This window comes from Phascolarctos cinereus, unplaced genomic scaffold (assembly GCF_003287225.1).
Source record: "Phascolarctos cinereus isolate Bilbo 61053 unplaced genomic scaffold, phaCin_HiC Scaffold_5;HRSCAF=322, whole genome shotgun sequence".
Lineage (NCBI taxonomy): Eukaryota > Metazoa > Chordata > Mammalia > Diprotodontia > Phascolarctidae > Phascolarctos > Phascolarctos cinereus.
In genome coordinates this window covers 49,150,792-49,176,909 of record NW_027555958.1, presented here as the reverse complement: position 1 = coordinate 49,176,909, position 26,118 = coordinate 49,150,792, and the positions used below count along the sequence as shown (strand labels likewise).

Here is a 26,118-nt window from a genome sequence, read left to right as displayed (position 1 = left end):
TCCCATTTCCTCAGGCTCCTGTGTTTTTATTCTGCCGCAACTACGTGGGTTGATCACACACTCGATCTTGCCATTACCTTTCCAATATTCCACTTCCCTAGTTAAAAACACACATTGCCTTATCTGACCCTAACCGCTGTTTCTACCATTTTTCCTCTCCCTGTGCTTCCTTCACTCCTTCTATACATGTTCTTTACCCTCAACAAGACCTTTTCTTTCCTCTACCCCTCAGTGCCTTCCCCCGTTTGAATTCACTTTCTTTTTCTCCAGCTCAACCCAATAATTAGCAATTTCAACGTTACTTCGTCCTCTGCTCTTGAAACCCTTGCCATCTTGCTCTGTTATTGCTCTTCTCTTGCCAAACCTTAGTCCTGCCACCCAGCTCCTCCATTGATGAAGGTGGGGAAATCTTTACACGTTCCTCTGTTCTCTTCTCCTTTCCCATAGCCTCTGATAATGAAATGACTCTTCTCCTTGCCAGGGCTAACCCATCTACTTCAGTGCCTGGCTGTTTCTGTAAAGACCACAGGGTATTGGAATGGATTATCTAAGAAGTTGTGAAATCCAACTGTCACCTTTTGTGGAGTAGGCCATTGAAGCTCTCAGAGCTGTGATTCGGTCCTAGTCATGTAGCTCCTCCTTAGTGGCCAAGCCAGGAGCATAGGGCCCCCAATTATTCTCTTTCTACTATGCTTCCATGCTTGGGAGATTAGTCTTTCCTCCCCTAGAGAGGAGAAAATTTATCTAAAGCTGTTTTCTGAAAGGACTGCTATTCAAAGCACAAAAAACCCCCAAGAAAATCAATTGTGAAATATCCATACCAGTATAATGAGATATCATAACAAGTGGAACTTCTAAAAGTCCTGCTTTTTGTGTTCTGTTCAGGTTTGGGGACTGGCTCTGGTATCTGAAGAAAAACGCCTCATCACCGGAGCTGCAGACAGTGAGCTGAGGGCGTGGGACATCACCTATATAGAGGAGGTAATTGTTTGACCGCATCTTCCTTTTCATGACAATGATGAGCTTTGTGGTGTTTTTCAGATTGAAGTTTCACTTCAGAGGCCAAGGCCTTGTCTTCCTGTCTCATCTGCCCAGAGAAAGAAAATTAAGTCAGCATCTGAATAGGGCCCCAGTTACCCTTGCTGATAGTTTCGTGTCCTGTGGCTTACAAACTCTCCTCCTCTTCCCCCTCCCGGAATCGCTGTGACTCGGCCCAAACTCCTTTCTATGCTTCTTTCCTTTCCTTCATTCCCACCTGCCTCAGGTTTCCCCACACATGGGGCCATTTGGAGGACCTGGCACACTTTTTTTTAAAGAAATTTTTTTTTAGGCAATTGGCTTTTAAGTGACTTGCCTAGGGTGACACAGCTAGTAAGTGTCAAGTGTGTGGTCTGAGGCTGGATTTGATCTCAGGTCCTCCTGACTTCAGGGCCGGTGCTCTATTCACTGCGCCACCTAGCTGCCCCACCTGGCACACTTCTCGCTCCTGGCCGCTGCTTCAGATCATTCCTCCGCTGTTCTCACCAATCTCTCCTCCTTTGAGTTTTGTTCCTTTAACATCTGTCATCCTGGGCAGATCCTTGTTTCAGTAACCTACTGGCCCTCAAATCATTCTCCTTTCTTTCTTAAGGAGTTAACCAGGAGGTTCGCAGTCTTCTTTTCTTTCCCACCCCCAGCTCTTGTACCCAGGGACTGCATGAGCCATGTCGATGTTCCCTCAAACCTAGCTTCCCAGGTTATTAACCTCTTTTCTTGTGAATTGCACCTTGACTTCACCTCAGCCATACACAGTAATAGTTCATACCCTTGATCTCAATACCACCAAAAAGTCTACAACCTGTGTGATCCAGACTCTGAATTTCTTTTCTTACACCGGACTCTCCTTTCCTCCCATTTCTCCCTTTGCCTCACACCTTTAAAACCTGTTTTGTTTCCATTGTGTCTCTCTTGTTCTCCTAGTTCCATTACCCCTTCTCTAGTCTCTTTACTCCCTGAGCTACTTTGACCCTAACCACTTTCACTTTATAAAGTCTTCTGTCCTTGAGTCTCTTTCACTTTTGTCCTCCTGCCTAAATCTGCACTTTGGATTTTCCTCAACTCAGGACCACCCTCCACTCTACCCCCTTGGTCAGTTGTCACTGTTACGTGCTGCCGAGTGATGCTGGAGGAAGCCATGATGAATATTGAGTGGGTCAAGCAGCCTCCTTCAAAGCACTGGTCAGGTGCCTCCATACCTGAAGGTTTCCTGAAGCCCTTCATCTCCCCAAAGTTCCTTAAGGGCATGACTGCCTAATTTTTGCCTTTATCCCTAGCAGGTGTTGGGCTGATAAAGTCCTGTTGAATTAAATTTAGATGAATTTTTTGTAGGTTTCTCACTTGCATTCTTCTTTAGGAAACATTGTCCCATAACATAATATGTCCTCATTCAGTTGAGGTGCTAGAGTTAGTGTGTAGTTCAGTGTGAGAGGGTTTATATCCTCTGGTGCAGGGAGAGGTGGAGGGAAGGACAGGGCTCTTTCATTACCACAAACTTGGGCAGTGTGGAGGATGCAGAGTCACGGCTGGTGGTGATATTGCTATTCACTGATGGCAGAGTAGTTGGTAGTGTTTGGACGGGATTGTTCTGTTGTTAGAGAGATACAGGCCAGGAAGAACACAAGCTGCCCGTGTTCTCTGACCAGCTTTTAGGGTGGGAACATTTCCATGTCATGGGGCAAAGACAGCAGCCTCTTCTACAGTGTCTTTTTTTTTTTGTCTTTCTATGTGCATACAATGAATAGATGAAAGACCTTGATGAACCCAACTCAAAGAAGAGCCGAGGATCTTGTCTTGGGATGCAGGGGACTCATGGAACGGTGATTGGGGACCCTGAAGCGGATGAAGACCCTGAGGATGTAATGGTCCATTCTTATAGTTATCTCTTTCCTGAGGCTGATGGGTTAGGGAAGGAAGCACCGCAGGGTTTGGGGATGTATGTATGCTGCTGTTTTTTAGAGAATGCCAGCACCCTTCTTATGAATCCCACTGTTCACTTGTTTATTTTTCTTCCCAAAGAGGTAGCAGAGCCCGCCTTTCACCACTCTCTTTTCTCTTTTTTTTCCTTTGTAGCGTATTCTTTCATGTAGCAAAGCTGGTTCCATAATGCGGGAAGGAAGAGACCGTGTTGTAAATCTTGCTGTTGACCGGACAGGCAGGATTCTTGCTTGTCACGTAAGTACTAAACATAGTGGGGAATAGAAGACTCCTCCTTTCTTTCTTTCTTTTTTTTTTTTTGGTTTGTTTTTTGTTTTTTAGGCAATTGGGGTTAAGTGACTTGCCCAGGGTCGCACAGCTAGTATATGTCAAGTGTTTGGTCTGAGGCCGGATTTGAACTCAGGTCCTCCTGACTTCAGGGCTGGTGCTCTATCCACTGCGCCACCTAGCTGCCCATTAACTCCCCCTTTCTTATAAAAAGTGAAATAACATGTTTTCATGGATCCTGTTAATTCATTTCAGTGTATTGTCTACACATTAAGATGCCTAATTTATTATTGGTATCATGGTTGTTATTATTTAAAGTGTATCCCTGTCTTACAGATGAGTTAACTGGGGTACAAAGAAATTGTAGGACTTTATATAGAATCATGGGTTTAGATTTAGAAGAGACCTTGGGAAACAAATGAGTCACCATCTATTTTTACTGATCCCTAACAACCTATCCTCCATATACAGACAGTTCTCACTTTATGTAAATTCACATTATTCAAATTTGATTTTATATAAAGAATTCTGAAAGAAATCCACATTCCAAAAAAACCACATATGTTAACTTTACCGTGTAGTACCATGCACTTGCTTGTTACTCCTGCCCCCTTGGCTTGGTGCTCCATGGCATTCCACCAAACTCCCACTCCCCAAAGTGAAAGCAGAAGAAATAGATGCATGGAAAGACCACTGCCAGTGGATTGAAGGCTTGGCTTGAGATCTCTGGTGTTGAGAGAGAAGACCTTTGCCCTGCTCCTCCCATCTGCTTGTGTCCAACCCCCGCCTGTCCACACTTGGGTACTGTGTGTCTGTCTCCAGCCTGTGTATCACCTGTCTTCACCTGCCTGTCTGTATCTGCTCCCCACATGTTCTTCCTCAGTTCTGGCTAGGCCTCCACATGGCTGCCCTGGCCCCTATGTGTTCCTCTTCCTCCTGCTCTTGCTTTTCTGTCCCCAGTCCCCACGTGTCCTTGAACTGTGTGGTGGCCCCCTTTCTCTGTCCTTCCCTCCCTCACCTTTCTGCATCTGTGGGCAAATTCACATTATGTAAAAATCACTTTACATAGAGGTCTGCAAAACAGTCCACTTAACATGAAGTGGGAAGTGTCTGTATATTTGTGTTTTATTAGCACCATTGTAAATATCCCCTTTACAGCTTCAAATCTGGGTAGTTTAAAATTGCCATAAGTGGACATATCATTTAATCCATTCCCCTCATTTAAAAGATAAGGAAACTGAGCCCTCAGAGATTGAATGTTTTGTTTAAGGTTACACTAGAATAAGTAGTGGAGCCAGGATTTGAACCCGGCTCTTATAATTCTGATTCAGCACTCTTTGCCATCATGATCCAGCCCCTGCCAAGGAAGAAGAGTTAGATTGAGACTTGACTGTAGATGAAATAGACTTCAGTATTCTTTCTTAATTGTTGGGTTAATATCAGTCTGTTTGCCTCTTGCAGGGAACTGATTCTATTTTAGAAGTGTTTTGTATTCTTTCCAAAGAGGAAATTCGGAAGAAAATGGATAAGAAAATTAAGAAAGCCAGGAAAAAAGCTAAGTAAGTTCTGTCAGCTTATTTCAACTACGAATGTATGGCACAGTCAACATTTTACTGATGGGAAAATTGAAATTTCGTTTAGAAGAATGAGAATTTCTTCCCCCCCCCCCTTTTAAAGGCAATAATTAGTAGCAAGAACTAGGTTGTCATCAGCTATCTCTTCTTAAATAATAAGTTATGAATACATGATGTTTCCTTTATCTGGAATCCAGCTTACAAGTTGTTTGTCTATAACTGCGCAATAGAATTTCTGCAAGGGACAGGAGCCTTAGTGGAAGAAGGTTGTTCAGTTGTCTGGGGCTACTCCTTAGAAGCTGGTAAGATAACTACACATAGGGGCAGCTAGGTGGCAACACTTACTAGCTGTGTGACCCTAGGCAAGTCACTTAACCCCATTGCCTAAACAAATAAACAAAAAAAAGATAACTACGTGTGATCTGTTTTCCTGAAGCTAATAGGCTAATGGCAATCTTACATTCCAATAGCTGAAAGTATTAAGCAAATAATTTTAATTAGCCTTCTGTAACAACTCATCCTTTTTCTTTTTTTAATTAAAAAAATTTTTTTAAAATTTTTATTCCAAATTCTCTTCATCCCCCACCCATTAAAAAGGCAAGAAATACCCAATATACATAATCTTATTCTTTCTTGATGGGCTTTTGCTGTTCCTATTGGACCCTTTCTTATATTACCAGTAAGTACAATAATCTATAAGCTGCTCTAGGCATCCATTACATTGAGTTACTTTCCTTTGAAAAACTTGTTAGAGAAGATATTTCATTTCCTCGAGAGCTCATTTTAATTTCATCTGTCTGCTTTAATGCCCATTTTCCTTTTTTTTCCCTTTGTATACAGGACATATACACAAGAACTATTCCTCCCCACCCATTTCCGGCATGTTTTACTTGTCTGCCAATGGCATGGGCAGATGTTTAGTTTAACTTTTTCTTGAGTTCACTGTCAAAAGAAATTCTTAAGAATTTGAATAAAAACACTTGTTTCGGATATAATTATCTTGGACCACATTGGGATTCTTTTAAATGGAAGGATATTCTGAGAAATACAGAAATTAGTTTGTTTTTTAAGAGGTGTGAATTTTAGGATATTTTTTTTCTAGATTAAGTTCTGGGGAAGGGGAGCAAGAGGACCTTGAAGTTAGTGTGTCTCTGCAAGACGAGATCCAGCGGGTAGCTCACATCAAAGCTTCGGCCAAGATCAAGTGAGTGAATGTGATACTAGCTCTCCTACAGAGCTTTGAAGTTACATTTTCATTTGATCCAGAAAGTGGATGGTGGAGGTGTCCTTGAGAGTCATAGCCCAGCTCCCCTGCTGCAGCATTCTTCTTGAGGTTTGCCTTCATCCCTACAGTCAGTAATTTTATAGTATTGTATTCCCCTTGCATACCTCACAAAGAATTTTGGTTTTATATCTAATGCATTTATCATGTATTGTTTTGTGTCATAGTTAACCTCTCTATGCCTTTTCCCACTGCTAGTGTGTAAGTTTGATGAAGGCAGGGACTTTCTCTTACTTAAATATTGTATTTACACCAGCACCTAGCATTCTACATTCTAGATGCTTAGGAAATGTTATTGAATTGGTCACTGTACAGAGCTGGACACAACCTTTCCCCTTTTTCTCCCCCATAAAACCAAACTGAAAAACAATAATAAAAAACCAGTGTTCTTACTGCTAACTAGGCATAGAAAGTGATTCTTGATTTAGGCAAGTAACTCTTTGTAAAATAAATCCTTGGGGGCAGCTAGGTGGCACAGTGGATAGAGCACCAGCCCTGGATTCAGGAGGACCTGAGTTCAAATCCGGCCTCAGACACATAATGACACAAGCTGTGTGACCCTGGGCAAGTCACTTAACCCCATTGCCTAGCCAAAAAAAGAAAAAAAAATCCCTGGCTTTGATCTCACAACCTTGTCTTCATTCTTTGTGCTGTCCTTGTGGCTTTCCATCTTCACCTCACTGAGTAATAGTTTACCCTGTTTCCTCCTTTGTAACAAAAAAGTAAATTGGTAACGTGCTACAAAAGGTTGTTACCTCAGAAAATAATCATATTATTAGCGTTGCTATTGTCAAGATTGTTCAGGCCTGATATTTTTGAATCTTGAAAATTGTTTACAGTTGAATGTCCCCATTGATGTGTTTTCCATCCAGATTGGGCAGCGTGTTCTGAACACCGAGAAGAGGACATCTTTGCATAGAAATTGACAAGCTTATGGCTGGAATCCAATTTGAAGCTAATTTTATCTCACACAGGTCCTTTGACTTGATTCATTCTCCCCATGGAGGGTTGAAAGCTGTCTTCCTGCTGCAAAACAACCTAGTGGAAGTGTATACCCTGAACCCATCCACTCCTGCTCCACAGCCCATCAGGACAGCCAGGATCACCATCGGGGGTCATCGCAGTGATGTCCGCACCTTGTCATTTAGTTCTGACAATATTGCTGTCCTTTCAGCGGCTGCTGACTCTGTCAAGATATGGAACAGGTTTATGAATCTGCTATTCTTAGTGGCAGTTCTCCCCAGAGTACTCTCCTTCCCTTTGTTTTGTGATTTAATTTTAAAAACTTAGCAGTTCCCCAAGCACCTAAATGCACTTCCTTAAAAATTCATTGGATGTGACATTTCATTTTTTTTTTACTGTAACTTGAGACTGTATTTATAAAGAGGTTGAACTTCACTTTGTACTTCATATTAAATAATCTTTAAATCTAAAATTTTTATGATACTATAAAATGAAATTTGAACCTGAGTAATATACATTTAAATTTTGTTATTAAATATAATTCATGTTAGGTATACTAATACTAATAATCAATAATTATTAAATAATTTCAATTAATAGTACCAGAATTAAATTATTTTAACAATTGTATGGGTAATAAGTATTAATGGTCATTAATTATATGATTAAATGTCATTGATAATGACATCTACATAATGGACTTTATAATTTGCAAGGCATTTTACACACATGACATGATTTCAGTCTTACAACAATGCTGTGAGGAAGATACCACCAGTACGATGAGGAAACTGAGGCTAAGACTACTTAAGTGATGGCAGGATCATAAATCAAAGAAACTGGGTTTGCCCCATCAGGCCGCTGTTGCTGTCTTCTTGGCACGTTAGCCTTTCATTGATACCATGTTGTGGGAAGGAGTAGCCAGGTGAATGTGGAGAATCTGTTACAACACTTAGAAGTATTTGAAAGTGTGTTTCTTTTGTTTTTTGATTAAGAAGTTGTCATCTTGAATATTGCCATCCTAACTCATGAGCTGACTTCACTTTGGCCATTTTTCCCTCCCCTTCCCCCACTTTACTGATTATAAGGAATATTCCATTATACTTTATAAGTAGGATTCCACAAAGGGAAACTCTTCCTTTGATTATTCAAGGAAGGTCTTTCTCAAGGGCATAAAGTTCTATGTGGAGTGGTAGGTCCTATTACAGAAGTATTAAGGGTGTATTTGAGCCCGGTTACTAAGGCTTTTAATGCCGAGACCTACAAGACCAACTCACATGTCGAAATGGTCTAATAATGAGTTCTTTGAAGCTTCAGAGCCTCAGGATGAAAATAGATGAATGTAGTAGGGATGGGTGATCCTCTCCTCTGTAAGGGAGAAAAGGTTCCGTCTTTACTTATTTAAGGAGTTAGAGAAGCTGGCGTCTAAGGTCCTTTCCAGCTCTAATCTCTGATCCTATGAGCCTTCCTTTCTTATAGGTCTACACTGCAGTGTATTCGGACAATGACTTGTGAATATGCTCTCTCTTCATTATTTGTTCCTGGAGATCGGCAGGTGATCATAGGAACAAAGGTAAACAAAGGCTTTGTTTTGGATTTCTAAGGCTTTTTTAGATCATTTTGTGAAACTGTCATTCTTTAAGTAAGCAGGGGCAGCTAGGTTTTTAACCAGAAGCAAATAACAAGAAGGGTATAGGTCCATCGTCTGATTGTTGGATCAGGCAGTTTGAAATGCTCATCCTAATTTAAAAGTAAATTAAAAAGTTTTAAAAAAATTATATTTGTGTAGTACTTTATAATTTAGGAGGCATCTTGGTTTAGTGGAAAGAATTGCAATTAGATGACAAATGTTCAGTTCTACCAATCTTATAGACCTGTAGCAAGAATCAAATTAAACTGTATAAAGTGCTTTAATTTTTAAAGCAAAATATAAATATGAGTAGTATTATTTTTATGTAAGTTATCTGTTTGAGCCTCACAGTCATTATGAGGTGGATGAGGAATGGCATTATCCCTGTTTTATAGAAGAAGAAACTGAAATTTTAACTGAGGTTTCAATGATTTGCTCAAAGTCTTAGTGTCAGTAAGAGAGAGCCATAATTACAGTCCATCTCTCATGAGTCATTATCAAATGTTCTTTCCACTAAGCCACATTGATGTTCTTTTACTTTCTTTTGCCTCAGCATCCAGGCAGTCAGCCAGTTAATCAGGCACGTGTGTGCCAGGGATTGTGCTAGATGCTGGGGATAGGAAGACAGAATGAAACGAGCCACACCATCGTGGGGCATCAGTATGTCTGTCATAAGTATGTATTATAGTGTGTATTATAGTGCACACCAGAGAGGATCCAGGAAGAGAGGGGTGGTCAGCAGTGTAAGATGTTACGGAAAACAAGCTGAGAAATCATTCATTGGTCACTTTGAAGAACAGTGTGTTTAATAGTGAGGTTGAAAGACAAATTGTAATGGATTGAGAAAGAAGTAAAAAGAGTAAGTGAATTTTCTAGGAATGTGGTTGTGAAAGAGAAGAGATTAAGGATGGTTGTGCTAGCTTGAGGGAATAATAAGGTCAAGTAGCAAGATAGGAAATGGTGATAAAAGTATTTCTCAGTCTCATTGTCAGCAAATTACCAGCAAAATAACTTCACTTTGGGGAGTGAGTTAGGCAGCTCAGCCTGATTTCAGGGCTCCTTGTCCTCCATTTATTAGCTTGTACATTTGCTGATCAGTCTTAGGTTTGTTTTATGTAGGCCCTCTGTTCTTGGTGTTCCCATTTTAAAGTTTGGAAAACTGGATATCGATAAAAGTATCATTGCCACCCAGCATGCCAGTGAAGAGTGTGAAGACTAGAATTGGGGATCTATTCCTTAATCCACTCACCTGCTTTGTCTGGTACATTGTGTGAGCTGTATGTTCAATAATGCTACTGGGTCCCAGAATATTCATTGTGTATTTTTTCAGACAGGGAAGCTGCAGCTTTATGACTTGGCTTCAGGAAATTTGCTGGAGACAGTTGAGGCACATGATGGAGCTTTATGGTCAATTTCACTCTCTCCAGATCAGGTAACTAAAGGAGGTACTTAATATTTGGCTCTTCTTCCGAACTTCACGGCTCCACTCTTAAGGTCATGCTTTGCCCAGCCATGCATATTTTTCTCAGAATTTATTCTTCATGAGGTTCTTTTTTGCAGACGTGGGCTGGTCCAGATCTTGAGACTCCTTATGTCACATCATTTCCAGATGAAATATCTTTTAGGAAATAAATTCTCTCTTATCTTCTTCCTTAAATAAGCTTTGTCTGTATGGATAGATAGATAGATAGATAGATCGATTGATCATTTCTTCCCCCTATTACCTCTGAGTTCCTGTCTCTAGAAGTATCTGAGACTTCAGAGCAAACACTCCCAGAAAATAATATGACTGGTTTTTTAAGCAGATGTACCAGAACCCAGATCAAGTAATCACTGTCATCTTTTCAAAATAATTAGGCTGTGTACACTTTGTCCAGTGATTCTTTGTCTGTTCAGAACATTTTGAGGGCTCCTATGGAATTGTCACTGCTGAGAGCACATAACTTTTGAATATTGTCGTTAATGGCCAATCTTTGGATTTTGAGGGGGTCAACTTGACTTTTTGGTAATCTCAAAAAATCATTCAGAGCCATATCTGGTGAATAAGATGGGTGATCAAGTTGGGTAATCCTTTTAGGGGCAAAAGTGAGGTGTGATAAAGAATAATTGGTTTTCTTTGTATTTCTAAATTGAAATGCATTTTTAAAAGTGTTTTGAGGAGTGGAAGCATTGTTGTTGTGCAGACTCTCAATGTATACTTTGATAGACAGTGTTCCGTTCAATGCATGATAATGTAAATTCTATTGTGTTGGTTTTAAGATCTTTCCCATTGCTTTATAGTTAATCTTTATGTAAATGATCTTTTCATTCTAAGACCAAAAATAACTTCTGATTGGGGTCAAGTTATATGTGGCAGTATGTAAGTCTCAGTTGTTATAACTTCCCTCAACCTGCTGCTGTTCTTTGGTTAAAGAGAAATGTGGAAGGGGTGAGGTGGGCAGAGGGGAGCACTGGAGCACTGGCAGCTGAAGAAGAACCTCTCTGTACCAGATTAAAGACCCTCCCTAAAGAGTCTCTTTTCCTCAAAGCAGAGTGGGCCAAGACCTTTCACCATAATTATCCATTCCTAAGGCTGCAGCAGGGAATTTCTCGAGTTGACACATGTAATTTATGTCCATGGGATAATCCTGGAGTTTTTTCTCCCAGTTGCGATTGCAGCCATTTTCATAGCTTCCAAACCAGGTCATTAAGATGGGAAAACACTCTTTAGAATCCCATGTTGGAGCCAGCCTTTGAGTTTCTTCCAGGCCCAGAGATGCTTAGACTTTCAGTATTAATTTTTAGCTCTTTGTCTTTCAGCATGGCTTTGTAACTGGTGGTGCTGACAAATCTGTCAAGTTCTGGGATTTTGAGTTGGTGAAAGATGAAAACTGTGCCCAAAAAAGGTGAGTGTGATAATTTTGAGTAATGGTCTGAGATCCATATGAGTAAGTATTGTTTTGTTTCGTTTTGTCTTGTTTTTGATAATCCTAGACTTTCAGAGGTGTAGCTTATCACAGAAGTCATTTAGACCTTGTTTTCTTCTTGTATGGTGCTAGGCTTTCTGTGAAGCAGGCCCGGATCTTGCAGCTTGATGAGGAAGTTCTCTGTGTGCGCTATTCCCCCAATCAGAAGCTGCTGGCTGTGTCTTTACTGGACTGTACAGTGAAAATCTTCTATGTTGACACTTTGAAGGTACAGCTGGATACTGTGATTTGAACTGGTGATCAAGTAACTGGTTTTTCCCCTTCTGTAGATGTTCCTCTGTCTGTTTGATAGATATACTTTCTAAAAAAGCTGATTTGTAAGTTACATATTTGTTAATTGAATAATTTTATATGGGGATAGGATAGAGATTTAAATTTGTTGAAATAATTATAAATTGAATAATTTAAGTGAATGACTTCCTAATTTTATCTTCTTTATGAACTTGGTTTGTTATATACCAGGCTTGCTAAAAGCAAAGTGTATTTGTATCCTTAGGTCAAAAGAATCTCATGTCCTTAAGATTTTAAGGAAGCCTTGCAGCTATGCTAGAGAACAAATCTCTGTCTTTTAAGTCAAATAAATAAGCATTTATTAATCAGTTATTGTGTACCAAGCACTGGTGATACAAAGAAAGGCAAAGAACAGTCCCTGTTATTAAGAAACTCAAAGTTTAATGGAGGAAACACCATGCGCATAATCATGTACAAAGAAGATATAGAAGACAAATTGGAGATATTTAACAGAGAGAAGGCCCTAGTATTGAGGAGGATCAGGAAAGCCTTCTTGTAGAAGGGAGGATTTTAATGGGGACTTAAAGGAAGCTAGAAGGCAGAGAGAAGGGGCGAAGAAAGTTCCAGGCAGGAGGCACAGCCATTGAGAATGTACTTTATAATTAATTACTCTACAATAACATCTCTTGTTTTCTGAGTCTTTGTATTTAGGGGCCTCAGGATTGGAGCTATGGCAGCTAATTCTTCAGTGTCACCTAGAGCTATGGCCCACCATAAGGTGGTCTGCGAGCAAGAGATCTAAGTGATTTCAAATTTTATTAGGCATCTCAATTATAAATATTGTAGAAGCTGTTGTGCAAAGCATTCTGCTAGGCATGCAGTGGATTTAAAACCATGATCATCTTAGGGTTGATATTTGGTCATTTGGACATCGAAAAAAAGTGAGCATTGCACTGAATGTTACAGTTAGACCGTAAGATGGTAAATTGCATCTGTATTTTGAAAATAAAGCTAAATTATTTTTCTTTTTGCATTAGTTTTTCCTGTCTTTATATGGACACAAACTACCTGTTCTGTGCATGGACATCTCTTATGTAAGTAAAGCTTTAAAAGGTTCCCAAAGCTATCTGTTGTGTTTATCAGAGGATGACTTCATTCTGAGATAATGGTTGGTTGTGGGGACTCCTTTATTTCTTCATTTAAGATATGACTTCAAGCCATCTCACCCCAGTCTGTGAACACCAGGGGCTCTCTGTTAAAGAGGGGGCTTTGGATCACATAACCCATAGGGTCGTTGTGGGGAGTGGGCTTTGTAAACCTCATAGTACTATGCGATTCCTTTCTTGAACTTTCATCACAGGATGGAGCACTGATAGCAACTGGTTCTGCAGACAGGAATGTGAAAATCTGGGGCTTAGACTTTGGGGACTGCCATCGGTCCCTCTTTGCCCATGATGACAGGTGAGTGGGTGGTCCTTTCACACAAAAGCAACCACAGAGCCACTTTGAGTCTCCCCCATGCTGTCCATATCCTATAGAAGTCCATGTGGCCTCATGCAAACAGTGACATGCTTTACAAAGAAACTTCCAACATGGCCGATAGAGGCTGTATCTGCTCCCCCTGGGAAAGCCACTCAGCTTTAGCCGGTCACACCTGGAAGGCTTTTTACTGTGAGGGTTCTTTCACTACCTTGGGGGCTTACACATGGCTGTTTCTCTCATTTTCAGTGTCATGTATCTGCAGTTTGTACCCAAGTCTCATCTCTTCTTCACTGCTGGGAAGGACCACAAGATTAAACAGTGGGATGCAGATAGGTTTGAACACATCCAGACCTTGGAGGTAATCTGCTGACCATTCTGTTCCAGCTGTATTTTAGAGTGGTTCTGAGCCTTGAACCCTCACATTATTTGGTGTGAATAGTGATGGACGACTGCCGTATTTCCTCACTCACCTCCTTCGCCTTCTCCAGGGCCACCACCAGGAGGTATGGTGTTTGGCTGTTAGTCCTAATGGGGATTACGTTGTATCTTCATCCCATGACAAATCCCTAAGACTGTGGGAGAGAACAAAGGAACCGCTCATCCTAGAGGAAGAGCAGGAGATGGTAAGGCTGTCAACTTCAGTTTCAGACATCTTAGCATTAATGGGGCATGGCAGAAGGAATCCAGCTGAAGGATTGTGGGTGGCCTCCTACAGGGGCCAGAGCTCGTGCTGAGTGACCAGTTCAGAGGCCATCTGTCCAGTGGCTGGGGAGCTCACCTCACTTTTGTAAAGAGCTTGGGGTGCTCTCTGAGGCATCTCATTGCCTTTTGTCGTGTGGTAATCCATGACACTTAAATAAATTAACTTGTTCATATTTTGTGTCTTGGCAGCAAAGAGAAGCAGAGTATGAGGAGAGTGTGGCCAAAGAAGACCAGCCAGTAGTAAGTAAAGCTCTCTGCCTATTAGAATCAAGGTTTATAACTTGTCTTATTTTAAAGCAACAATTCCCAAACTTGCTTTGGGATTTTTCCATCCATAAGGTGGTTGATTTGGGGGGAGGGGGGGCGTGTTGCTGGTTCCTTAGGTAATGTTATTTGTGCATCATTGTCTTCCACAAAGAATCCCGTGGCAGTAGTAAAAAAACAGTATCCTGCAGATGATTGACAGTTCAGTATGATTGTTTGTCTTGTAATTCAGGGAATGTCTTGACAAATCCCAGTGCTAGCACTTGACTGCCTGTGTGACCCTGGGCACATAACTTAACCTCCCAGTCCCTGGTTTCTCTAATCTACAAAATGGAAATAATATTTGTATTGCCTGTCACAGAGTTCTTGTGAAGAGCAAGTTTTGTAAACTGTAAAAGCTTCTGAATTGTTATCATTAGTATGAATGGTATAAACTTTAAATTTGAATAATTGTAATTTATTTTAGGAGGTTGTAGAGAATTGTTTTTACTTCTGATATGTGGGATAAATCTGAAAGAAACAAGAAATTGAATCTTCCTTTTAGATATTATTGAGGAAAAACTTTTTTAAATGTTAAAAGTGGTTTTAACATGTAATTGGGAAAAATAAAATATATATATTTTAAAAAGAGGCATTAGATATTACTGAGGAGGGGAATGTTCTTCTAGAAGGATTTAAGGAATCACATTTTTTTGCAGCTTTTGTGATAAGAACTTAAAGTATCTTTTTTCTTTATGCAGGTTCCTGGAGAGGCTCAAGGCGACACTTATTTTCCTGGAAAGAAAACTGTCGAAACTGTCAAAGCGGTAAGTTAGTGTAGAAATAGGGAGTATTTATTTTCTTGGCACAGTCCCAGCTTTCTTATGAATCTGCCTTACTGTTTATCAATCAAAAAGCTCTTTTGTGGCAGAGGAATGATGAAATGAGGATTGTAGCCAGCAGTAGAGAGTAGCCTGGGAAGAAAAGAAAAGGCTGGCTGTCTTGGATGAGTGTTCCTGCCAGCTGCCCTGCTTTAGATGTTGGATTGTGCAGCCTGAGTTAGCAACCCCACTGATCCTCTTATCACTGATCAAAACCAAAGGGTCCCCATATGTTCTGAGACCCTTGCATGTATGTTCATTTGATTACTTTGCACCCGGGTTGTAGGATTTTTCCAGTTGCATTTGGTTAAACTGAATCCAGCAAGGGTATTGATCTGACCCTTCAGATCAGGCCTTCTGATTTTAATGGAATGTGTTGTTTTGGCCTCTTCCCTGTATGTCCTGGGCAGGCTGAGAGAATCATGGAGGCTATCGTGCTGTACCGAGAAGAGACCGCAAAGATGAAAGAACATGAAGCCATTTGTAAAGCTGCAGGGAAAGAGGTGAGAGAAGGGAGAGGAAGTAATTGTAGCAGGGAATGCTTACATGTAAACATTAAGAATAAGGCCTGAGGAGACTGAGGGAGGGAGGGTTGTGTGAAAGTAAGTCTGGTTTCATGGATAAAGTAAGGATGAGAAATTTTGGTATGAGGTGAGTAAAGACCTCCTTTGATAAGCTCAAATGCAATAGGTCACATATGTTACACAAGTCGGACATTATTTGGGAGCTCCTAGACCTGCTCTTTTTTTTTTTCTTTTACTTCTTAACTAGAGCCCAGCAAGACTTATTTCCGTGCTGTTTTGGTGGCCAAGTCCTCATACTGCATGGACATTGATCTAACAAAGGGCTCTGGTGAATAATTCTATTTAACCTTGTTTTCTGGACAGGTTCCTCTTCCAGTTAACCCCATCTTATTGGCTTATGGAAACATCTCGGTGAGTATAGCTTAAGAGCTTCTACCATTCCCCTTTGGACATCCTTCCAGGGACAGGAAGGAAAAGGGCTTTGTGTTTGGGTGGGAAAACATGTTGATTTTAAGAATCTTATCGAGATTTGTGTCTGCTTCTAAAAATTAGTTGGACATTACATGTGGGCTTCTGAGTGCTCAGGGTCATTGTCTAGGATCTCCTGTATTATTATTTCATCTGGTTGCACTCTGAGAAGGATATCTTTGAGTCGTGCCAATTTCTTTCCTCCAGATGAGGTGGGAAGCTTTTGTAGTTTGTAGTTTTTGGCTAACTAGCCAAAGGAGGACTACTGATACTCTTTATGTTAATTTACAGCCTTCCGCATATGTACTGGAAGTGTTTAAAGGAGTCAAGTCGAGGTGGGTGCCAGGAAGTTTTGTTCATAGCAAGACTTCTTTAAATTTTTATTTATGTAAATCAGCAGTGTGTATTATACCTGTCCTAAGCAGAGCCCCATACATGAGCACTAGAGAGGGTCCTAAAAGAAAATAACTTAATGTGCCCAGTGGATGCTGTCTTCATCAGGACTTTTCTTAACACCCTAGAAAACCAATCATTGTGGTGGTATTTACTCTTTCTCTGGACATTAATAGTTACTCAGTTTATTACTACATGAGAAACATGTCAGCAAAGGCGCCAGCTACTGATTTGCAATTTAACATTAGTTATTGGTGACATAACACTAATAGTTTTCAAAGCATCATTCTGCATATTTCATTTGATGTTCTATAGCTGCCTTGTGAGAGGGCAGCAGGGCAAGTTTTATAGATGGAAACATGGAGATTCAGGTGCGAGGTTCAGTGACTAGGGCACAAAATGGTGACAAGTCTAAGACAAGAGTCCCAGTCTGGTGTTTGTGGGCATCTAGATTTTCATGGGAGTATATAAAAGTGTGTTAGTATGCACATCTAAATGAATGAACAAAACAGTAAGTGCTCACTAACTGAAAGTCATTGACAATCTTAGAATCACAGATCCCAGAGACGGTCTGGTCCTGCCCATAATTGATACCACCCTGCTGTGTGCTATCTTGGAAGGTTCTGGTTTTGTTCTTAGGTTAGCATAGCTCTTGGAAGCTTTGAGTGTTTTTATAGTAGACTGTAAACAAAGGAATTGGTTAGCCAAAGGTTATCAAGAGAGCTTATGCATGAGTGAGAGATTATTTGTCTGTATTTCTAGCATCACAGTTGATGTAATAGAGGACAGCTGTTTTTCTACTAAACAGTCCTTGGAGCCACAGTTAGAAACAGATTGCTGCCCTGTGGGGTTATTGCTGTGATCACTACAACCCTGTTTTATGCTCTTCTCTTTTCCTCTTTGCCATTGAAGTGAGTTGGAGGAAGCCCTCCTGGTGCTGCCTTTCTCGTATGTGCCAGACATTCTGAAGCTTTTTGATGAATTTTTCCAGCTGGGCTCTGATATTGAACTCCTGTGCCGGTGCCTCTTCTTCCTCCTCAGGTAATATTCCCTCCCCAAAGATCACTAGCTCTCCACATTGTAGGTTGTTCAGAGGTAGCGTCACACAGCCAGAGGAGGACCTGAGATTCTTAAGTCCTTCATTCACATTTCTAGTGACTCCAAAAATGCAGTACAAACTTGGGCATACATATTATTTTGCTGTGCTTGGAACTGACGTCTTTATTTTTAAAATAAGACTAGTCATCCATTCCTCTGAGTTTTTACAAGGAGTGTCAGGACATAAATTGTAGAAATGCTTAATCATGAGTATTCATATTGTGTTTTTATAGCCTAACTTGATCCTTTGGGATTTTCTGATTCATATGTCATGTTTACACTGTGTGAATGTCCTTTTTTTTCCCTTGCTGTGCTCTTCATTGGAAACCTTAGCATACTTTTCCTGTACTGGGAATACTCATGAAAATTACTGTATTTTACTCTACTTTAGTCTCATATTACTTGGACGTCTTCAGATGCATTGGTATCTCCTCAGCAGGTGCAAAATGGAACTAATTTTCTTCACCCTCTAAAACATCCATTCTCCAAACTTCCCTCTTGCTTTTGAGTTTGCTGCCATCTTTAATTACATGCTTGTTGGTTGATTGATTTTAATCACACAGAACCCGAGTCTTCGTTGACTCTTCTCTCTCCCTTCACCCCAAATCATTAGTTGCCAAATCTCATTGTACCTCAACAGCATTTCTCACTTCTGCGCCTACCTTTCTCACACTGCCATCACCCTAGATCAAGACTTCATCACTTCCAACCTGAACTATTGCTGTAGCTTCCTTATTGATTCCCCAAGATTTCTGTTTTCTCCGTTTTGTCCTCCACGAAATTGCCATAATCACACTTTTTTTTATTAATTTATTTTGATTTATCAATAATCACTTCCATATGCTTTTGAGTTTAAAATTCTTCTTCCCCTACCTCCCCCACCACCCTCCCCAAGATGGCGCACAATCTGCTATAGGCTATACATTTACATTCCTATTAAACATTTTCACATTAGTGATGTTGTAAGTAAAAGTTAAAACCAATAGGAGGAACCATCAGAAAGAGGAAACAAAACTCAACAGAAGAGAAAAAAAATAGCAATTCAACTTCCATAGTTCTTTCTTTGGATGTAAATAGCATTTTCCATAACGAGGACTCTGGAGATGTCTTAGATCCTTGTATTGCTGAGAAGGGTTAAGTTTATCAATATTAGTCATCGCACAACATGGCTGTTATTGTGTACAAAGTTCTCTTGGTTCTGCTCATTTCACTCAGCATCAGACCATACAAGTCTTTCCAGGTTTTTCTGAAGTCAGCCTGTTCATCATTTCTTATAGCACAATACTGTTCCATTACATTCATATATCATGACTTGCTCAGCCATTCCCCAATTGATGGGCATCCTCTCAATTTCCAATTCTTTGCCACCACAAAAAGAGCTGCTATGAATATTTTTGTACACGTGGGTCCTTTTCCCATTTGTATGATCTGTTTGGGATATAGCCCTAGAAGTGCTATTGCTGGGTCAAAGGGTATGCACATTTTTATAGCCCTTTGGGCATAGTTCCAAATTGTTCTTCACAACGGTTGGATCATTTCGCAACTCCACCAACAATGTATTAGTGTTCCAATTTTCCCACATCTCCAACATTTATCATTTTCCTGTTTTGTCATGTTGGCCAATCTGATAGGTGTGATGTGGTACCTCAGAGTTGTTTTGATTTGCATTTCTTTAATCAATAGTAATTTAGAGCATTTTTCCATATGACTATAGATGGCTTTAATTTCTTTATCTGAGAACTGCCTGTTTGTATCCTTTGACCATTTATCAATTGGGAAATGGCTTGTATTCTTATAAATTTGACTTAATTCTCTATATATTTTAGAAATGAGGCCCTCATCAGAGAGACTGGTTGTAAAAATTCTTTCCCAATTTTCTACCTTCCTTCTAATCTTAGTTGCATTGGCTTTGTGCAAAAACTTTTCAATTTAATGTAATCAGGAATGATCCATTTTGCTTTTCATAATGTTCTTTATCTGCTGTTTGGTCATGAATTCTTCTGTTCTCCCTAGATCCGATAGGTAAACTATTCCTTGCTCTCCCGGTTTGCTTATAGTATCAGCCTTTATATCTAAATCATGAACCCATTTTCACTTTATTTTGGTATATGGTGTGAGATTTTGGTGTATGCCTAGTTTCTGCTATACGCTTTTCCAGTTTTCCCAGCAGTTTTTTACAAAGAGTGGGTTCTTATCCCAGAAGCTGGAGTCTTTGGGTTTATCAAATAATAGATTACTGTAGTCATTGACTACTGTGTCTTGCATATTTAACCTATTCCACTGATCCATCTCCCTATTTCTTAGCCAGTACCAAGCAGTTTTGATGCATAATCACGCTTCTGATGCGCCGGTCTGACCATAGTATTCCCTTGCTAAATCAGAGGTGCTTTCTTGCTTCTTGCATAAATCACAAACTCTCTAGTTTAGCACTTAACATTTTTTATGTTGTAAGCACAGGTTACTTTTCCAGATTTATTTCACATTAATAATCTTCAGGCACTCAGTGTTCCAGTCAAGCTGTCTTAGTGTTTTTCAGACCCTTCATTCCTTCTCCGTCCTTCTTGCCTTTGCAGCAGCTGTCCTCAAAGCGTGGAATACTCTCCCTACTTACCTCTTAGAATTCTTAAGTGTCGCCTCTTTCAGGAAGCCTTTCCCTAATCCCTCGTTGCTTATCTGTATGTGTGTTATATACCTCTGGTAAAAAGGAATTCCCTTTGAGGGCAGAGGCTATTTTCATTTGTCTCTAGCACTAAACAGGGTACCTCACATAGTACATACTTAATGTGTTTTGAAATGAATTAGATTGAATAATCTTATTTGTAGTTGACAGGCTTCTTAAAGGAATAGCTTATTTCTTAAATGACAGATAAGGAGTTAAAAAGATAATGAAGATAAAAACAATGAAACTATGGGCTCCTCTTGGATTTTCTGTGCAGGGACACCAAAGTATATATAGAATAAATAAGTATAAGATAATTTGGAAGGGTGGGGACTAGCATTTGGGAGGATCAGCAGAGTCTTGGGCATAGAAGGTTTTGCTTCAGATGTGTCCTCAAGGAAGTGAGTGATGTATTCTCTAAAGCAGAGGTTAGAAGAAAATATAGTTTAAACATGGCAGGCCACTATAGAGGCATGGAGACAGGGAATGGAGTGCTGGGAGTGTTGGTGGAAGAAGGAAGGCCAATCAGACTGGATCGTAGAGTGTGGAAAAGAGTAATATGCAGTGAGATGAGAGAGGTTGGGGCCAGGTTGGGAAAGACTTTGAAAGCCAAACAGCTGCCAAAGGGATTTTCCTTATGTACAAATTTGACCATGTCATTCGACTACTCCAAATTCCAATGATTCCCTGTTGTTTTTGGGATCAAATACAGGTTTTTCCGATTGGCTGAAGGCCATGTTATGCTAAAATGGAATACACTGGTTTGCTGAGTTTTGGGTGGGGAGGTGGGGGGCTAGTAGACACATGTATTCAGGCAGTGTCTGGATGGCTACTTGTCAAGAGTGTGCTTTGTGTGGGGTTGAATTGAATTCAGCAAATCTTTGTTAAGTCCCTGCTATGTGTAGGCATAGCTCCATGGGATTAAGGGCCTATGCTGCCTTCTTTCTCAGAAGCAGTTTTTCTCATCTGTGCTTCAGTGGATTTTTAGGCATTTTTAAGATTTTTAAGTGATGAAGCACTTCCTGTTTTGGAAGGGGACGAGACAAGCCTGGCTTTCTAGAGCATCATTCTTTTTGCTTGTTATTTGTAGGATTCACTTTGGGCAAATCAGTAGTAACCAAATGCTTGTACCAGTGATAGAGAAATTGAAGAAAACAACCATTTCAAAAGTCAGTGAAGTCCGGGTAAGTGCCTTCACATTGTTACAATGAATAGTCAGGGCCCCAGGGCACCTGTGACTAGGGACTAGCATTGCTCACTGTTGGATGCAGGTTGCCCCTGTGGAAGTGTGAAGACCTACACAAGCCCATGGAGAGTACTTGGCAGGGGAGGGTAAGGAGGACTGGTTAGTCTTCCCTTCCAGCAAATTAGGCTTTTTTAACATTCTTTGTGTTTCTCCCCAGGATGTGATTGGATTCAACATGGCAGGCCTTGAGTTTTTAAGAAGGGAATGTGAGGCAAAGAGTGAAGTTGAATTTTTCTCTGATGCCACAAGCACTTTGGAAGAGAAGAAACGGAAGAGGAAGAAAAGGGAGAAGCTGATTATGACATTAACTTAGAGCTCAAACACCTGAGCTATTTTCACATTCCCGTTAATCTGCCTCTCAGAATAGAAGAAACAATTTCCTGACCTGAATGTTCAGATACTGACATCATGGGAAAAAACACGGGGCTCTGGTCCACACTATGCTACTGACTAGTTGTGGGACCTTGAGCCGCTCTGCTTCCATTTTCTCATCTGTAAAAGGAGGGGGGTTGGACTAGATGGTCCCATATGGTGCCTTCCAGCTTTAAAACACTTGAGTCGTGAACTTTCAAGTACCAGATGACAGAGGAATCATTGAACTGCTAAAGTACTTTGGAAGGATCCATGTCACAACAGGGAAAGTTAACTAAGGAACCTTGTGCAGGGCCTCATACTTTCCTTGTTGGCCAAGGCTAGACACATTCTTGAATGATTGACTTTCTTTTTCTCATTGTTCTTATTAATTAGCAGAGGGGTTCTTGAACCCTTAAACTCAAGGGTTAAGGTTACCAATTTAGGAATTTTATTTATTTACTCTATTACTGGACATGTGTGAATATTCTGAGTTGCTTTTTTTTTGGTCTTTTCCCCACTAGGAAGCTTTCCTAAGGTGTATAATTAAGTATCTGTTTTTCCTAATGCATTATCATTCTAAAAAGCTTATGTAAAGCAGGAATTCCTTGTACCTTTTACTCTAGACATTTTTTTTGGTGTTTGTATGTAAAAAGATCTTTTTATGTAATTTGTATTTCTTTCAATTAAATAATTATTTTTAAGTAAAATAAGGTCATGATTAGATGACTAGTCTGGACTCTTGGATTTTTAGTATAGAAATCTAGGAAATTGTTACTTATACAGAGCAAGTAATTCACTTCTGTTCACTGAATATACTTTCACTCCCTTCCCAAGCTCTGAACAAGTTTACTGAGCCATTCAAATTCCTTACAACAAATCTGCCAATAGATCCCCCACGTAGGAGAGGGTAGCTAGAATGAGGCAACATATGCATGCACATGTAGAAAAAGTTCTGGCCATATTTAAGGAGCTACAAAAAAGAAGTGTAGAAAGTAACAAATAGCTTGTTGCTACAGTGACCTTTCCTTGGTTTTTCTTTATGAAACCCAGAGGGAGCTCTTGAATCTTATGAGTGGAGAGCAGTGCAACATAGAAGAAACCTACTGTTAGTACAATTAGGGGAGGTACTCAAGACTGAGAGTTAGATGTTCAAAATGTAAAGCCTTCAGTGCCTTAAAAATACCTCTGTCTTCCTGAAACTGTCTGACATCCTCCCAGCTATAAAAATCTGCCCTGCTTTAGTCTTAGCTGTCAGTTGTGGAATGGGGTGCTTTTTTTCATGAACATTTCTAGTGGTTTTAATAGGATACCAAGACGAACTCCAGAAAACAAGTTACCCTGGGCTCTAAGGCTACTTCTTGCTACTTTTGTTTGTCCTTTGAACCATCTTATTCCTAGTTATCAGCTACCCGGAAAGATGAGGGTGTATGTGTGGACAGCAAATGACAATAATGGACTGACCAAGAATGAGATGAGTTGGAGCTTTTTGGTCAAAATACTTGGATGTCTTTAAGCCTGACACCCTCTAATATAGATCAAGAAATGCACAATGCTTAGTACAAAGGCATTTTATTAAGTATATTTTTCTAGCAGACAGTAGAATAGTTTTAGCTTAAAATGCTGCATGGAAAAACAACACAGGTAGTTTGTAAGGCATTTGAGCTTGAAGCTTGAAAGAGAAATGTAAGTAGGCCTACTGTATCGATAGTGACAGTTCTGAGATGCCCAAGGTGGATGAAGGTCGGTTTTCTTTGTTCTCTGCAGCAAGTAGTCTGATAATCACATCTGTAATTAAATTCATTGAAATTCACATTAGTTTCTCTTCATCATGCTTGTGCCAACAGCACTGTTTTTTTTAATCCTAAGAGAATGACAGACAATTTCATGTATAGACTAAAATCCCCTGAAACAAAGTTATGAAACAATATAAAACCATGACAATATGAAATCTGACATAAATGGGTAAAGTCCAGTGTGTCAAATTGCCAGGCTTTTTGTCATGAAATCTCTCCACCACTGCTGACATTGAGACAGTGGTGGAAATACTGGGGAAGTATTTTTACGTGATTTTGAAGGCAATGACATTTGATTTTAAAGACTTTATTGATTAAGATGTTTCAGTCTGCAAGAACAAAAAAGACCTATGCCCAGCTTCCCGTTAACAAATTAGCAAGTGAAACGAAGTACTTTCAACCTGTTTAGGGCAGGTGGAAGGGCACCTGTCATGTGCTCAGCACAATTCCCACCCCTTTATTCTTTGGTTCCCTAACTGGCTACAATGCGTACAATTAGGTATTTCTAGAAATGTTTTGTACACGTGTTAACTTTTTTGTATTCAAATGAATGAAACTGCTACTCACTGACATGCACTATAATTTCAGCTTAGCAGACTTTGCTGTTAAAATATTGAAAAGTTCCTTTATAACAGGAGACTTGAAAGTAACTCCAGTTTGTTTCAAAAGAAATTCCAAATTTTCTTCTCAAACTCTCTGGGATAGACCTATGTTCATTTTTCAGTCGTGAGGGAGCCACAAAAATTTACAGAAAGCTTAGAGCATTTGATACAACCTTTCTTGTATCCCTATGAGACAAATAGAGGCATATTCTTTTCCTTTTATAAATGGGAATATAAATATAGGAATATTTATAAATGGAAATATGGACACTTAATTGGCATGTCCATAGATCTTTAATTAAGTATTATTTGCATCACAGAAGAGTATGGCAAGTAATGTCATTTATGACAACTCTACTAAATGGATCCTTGAAACATGGTCCATGGTCTTACTGGTTAGTACATGAAAACTGCTCCTTAACTCGGGAAATGGTGCTGAACAAATCTAAATTATTGGGATGAATTAGGAGCTTAGAATGAGTGTTTTTGATACACTCTATGTTAGATACTCACTTATGTTAGAAGCATGGTTTTTATATTGTGTTTGTATATGCTTCCTTGGATCTGAGATCTCTGAACATCTTAGGGTTGTAATAGTGACATTCCATAGCTATGAGTGAACAGGGCCTAATAATAAACTACTACATGCTAGTAATAGTCATTGCTGCTTTTTTGAACATTGAAACATTTCATTTCCCTCAAAAGTATGCAACAAGATTACAAAGGTCACAAAGATGGCAACAAACTTGAGTCTATCATTGTCAAAGTTAATATTCATACTGTATCTTCAGTACCTGATAACATAGTGGGCACTTAATACTAATTGATCGATAAGTCCAAGACTAGAACTTGGAATAATTGATTATACACGTTGATTATTGAGCCCACAGGCACATTTCCTGGATATTACTCACATGACATAGTTTTTGAGACTTGGGGACTGCAGAAATACGACGAATTGATGGATTTTCTTTCCCCACAGGAAAATCATCTGGTCTTGAGTCATAGGTCATAGATGTTAAAACTAGTAAAAGAGTTGTTAAGGGTGCATCATTTTTGTGGCACAACTTACACATACATTTAGACCCAGGTCCTCTGATTCTAAATCTGGAAATCTTTACATTGTGCCACACTACATGGGAAATATCTATGGTTGGCAGTGAAGTGGGTACTAACGGGAGAGAAAAGTTTAACTTGTTAACAAGTCATCTCTTGTGTACGCCCCTTTCTTACCTCTGACCACCGTGGTGAAGTCCTTTATCATTTCACACGGACTCTTGCAATAGCCTTCTGGTTGGTTTCCCTGCCCCACTCTACTCCACCCTCCACTCATCTGTGAAAGTGAACTTTCTAAAGTACAGATCTCACATCACCCTACCTATTCAATAAATTCCAGGGGTACATTGTTACCTCCAGGATTAACTACAAAATCAGTTTGGCTTTTAAAGCCCTCATAAGCTGGCTTCTTCCTGCCTTTCAGATCTTCTTATACCTTATTCCTCTCCATGAACCCTGTGGTCCAGTAACATTGGCTGATCTCCTTGCCATTCCTTGCACATGACACTCCATCTCCCAGTTCTGAATATTTTCACTGGTTGTCTCCCATGTCTATAATTGCCTCCTCATTTCTGCCTTCTGGCTTGCCTGGCTTCCTTCAACTCTCATTGAAAATACCAGTCTTTCCCAATCTCCCTTAATGCTAATGCCTTTCCTCTAAGATTTCCTTTGGGGCCAAGAAAAACCAATCCCTTTTCACCATGACAGACTTTGAAACAATTGGGAGAAAA

General features: G+C 39.9%; 2 protein-coding genes across 3 annotated transcripts in view; one reads left to right on the top strand and one right to left on the bottom strand.

Annotated features, from left to right (window-relative positions):
* WDR3 (WD repeat domain 3) overlaps nt 1-22,657 on the top strand; it is a 34,492-nt gene extending 11,835 nt beyond the window's left edge. For both annotated transcript variants that reach the window (XM_021003112.2, XM_021003120.2), the window contains exons 6-27: nt 886-981; nt 2,781-2,894; nt 3,109-3,210; nt 4,702-4,799; nt 5,917-6,018; nt 7,071-7,301; nt 8,539-8,632; nt 10,020-10,121; nt 11,489-11,574; nt 11,728-11,863; nt 12,924-12,980; nt 13,247-13,347; nt 13,615-13,726; nt 13,857-13,991; nt 14,260-14,310; nt 15,075-15,140; nt 15,605-15,697; nt 16,082-16,129; nt 16,478-16,521; nt 17,492-17,620; nt 21,427-21,520; nt 21,740-22,657. In XM_021003112.2, the coding sequence (XP_020858771.1) occupies nt 886-981; nt 2,781-2,894; nt 3,109-3,210; nt 4,702-4,799; nt 5,917-6,018; nt 7,071-7,301; nt 8,539-8,632; nt 10,020-10,121; nt 11,489-11,574; nt 11,728-11,863; nt 12,924-12,980; nt 13,247-13,347; nt 13,615-13,726; nt 13,857-13,991; nt 14,260-14,310; nt 15,075-15,140; nt 15,605-15,697; nt 16,082-16,129; nt 16,478-16,521; nt 17,492-17,620; nt 21,427-21,520; nt 21,740-21,895 (2,247 nt within the window). In that variant the 3' untranslated portion in view covers nt 21,896-22,657. The remainder of the gene's footprint in view (nt 1-885; nt 982-2,780; nt 2,895-3,108; nt 3,211-4,701; nt 4,800-5,916; nt 6,019-7,070; nt 7,302-8,538; nt 8,633-10,019; nt 10,122-11,488; nt 11,575-11,727; nt 11,864-12,923; nt 12,981-13,246; nt 13,348-13,614; nt 13,727-13,856; nt 13,992-14,259; nt 14,311-15,074; nt 15,141-15,604; nt 15,698-16,081; nt 16,130-16,477; nt 16,522-17,491; nt 17,621-21,426; nt 21,521-21,739) is intronic.
* A 974-nt stretch (nt 22,658-23,631) lies between these two features.
* The window catches only part of SPAG17 (sperm associated antigen 17), a 264,380-nt gene continuing 261,893 nt past the window's right edge, over nt 23,632-26,118 (bottom strand). Inside the window, exons 48-49 of the mRNA XM_078154933.1 lie at nt 25,246-25,358; nt 23,632-23,721 (exon numbers count right to left, since the gene is read on the bottom strand). Coding sequence (XP_078011059.1) covers nt 23,716-23,721; nt 25,246-25,358 — 119 coding nt within the window. The 3' untranslated portion in view covers nt 23,632-23,715. The remainder of the gene's footprint in view (nt 23,722-25,245; nt 25,359-26,118) is intronic.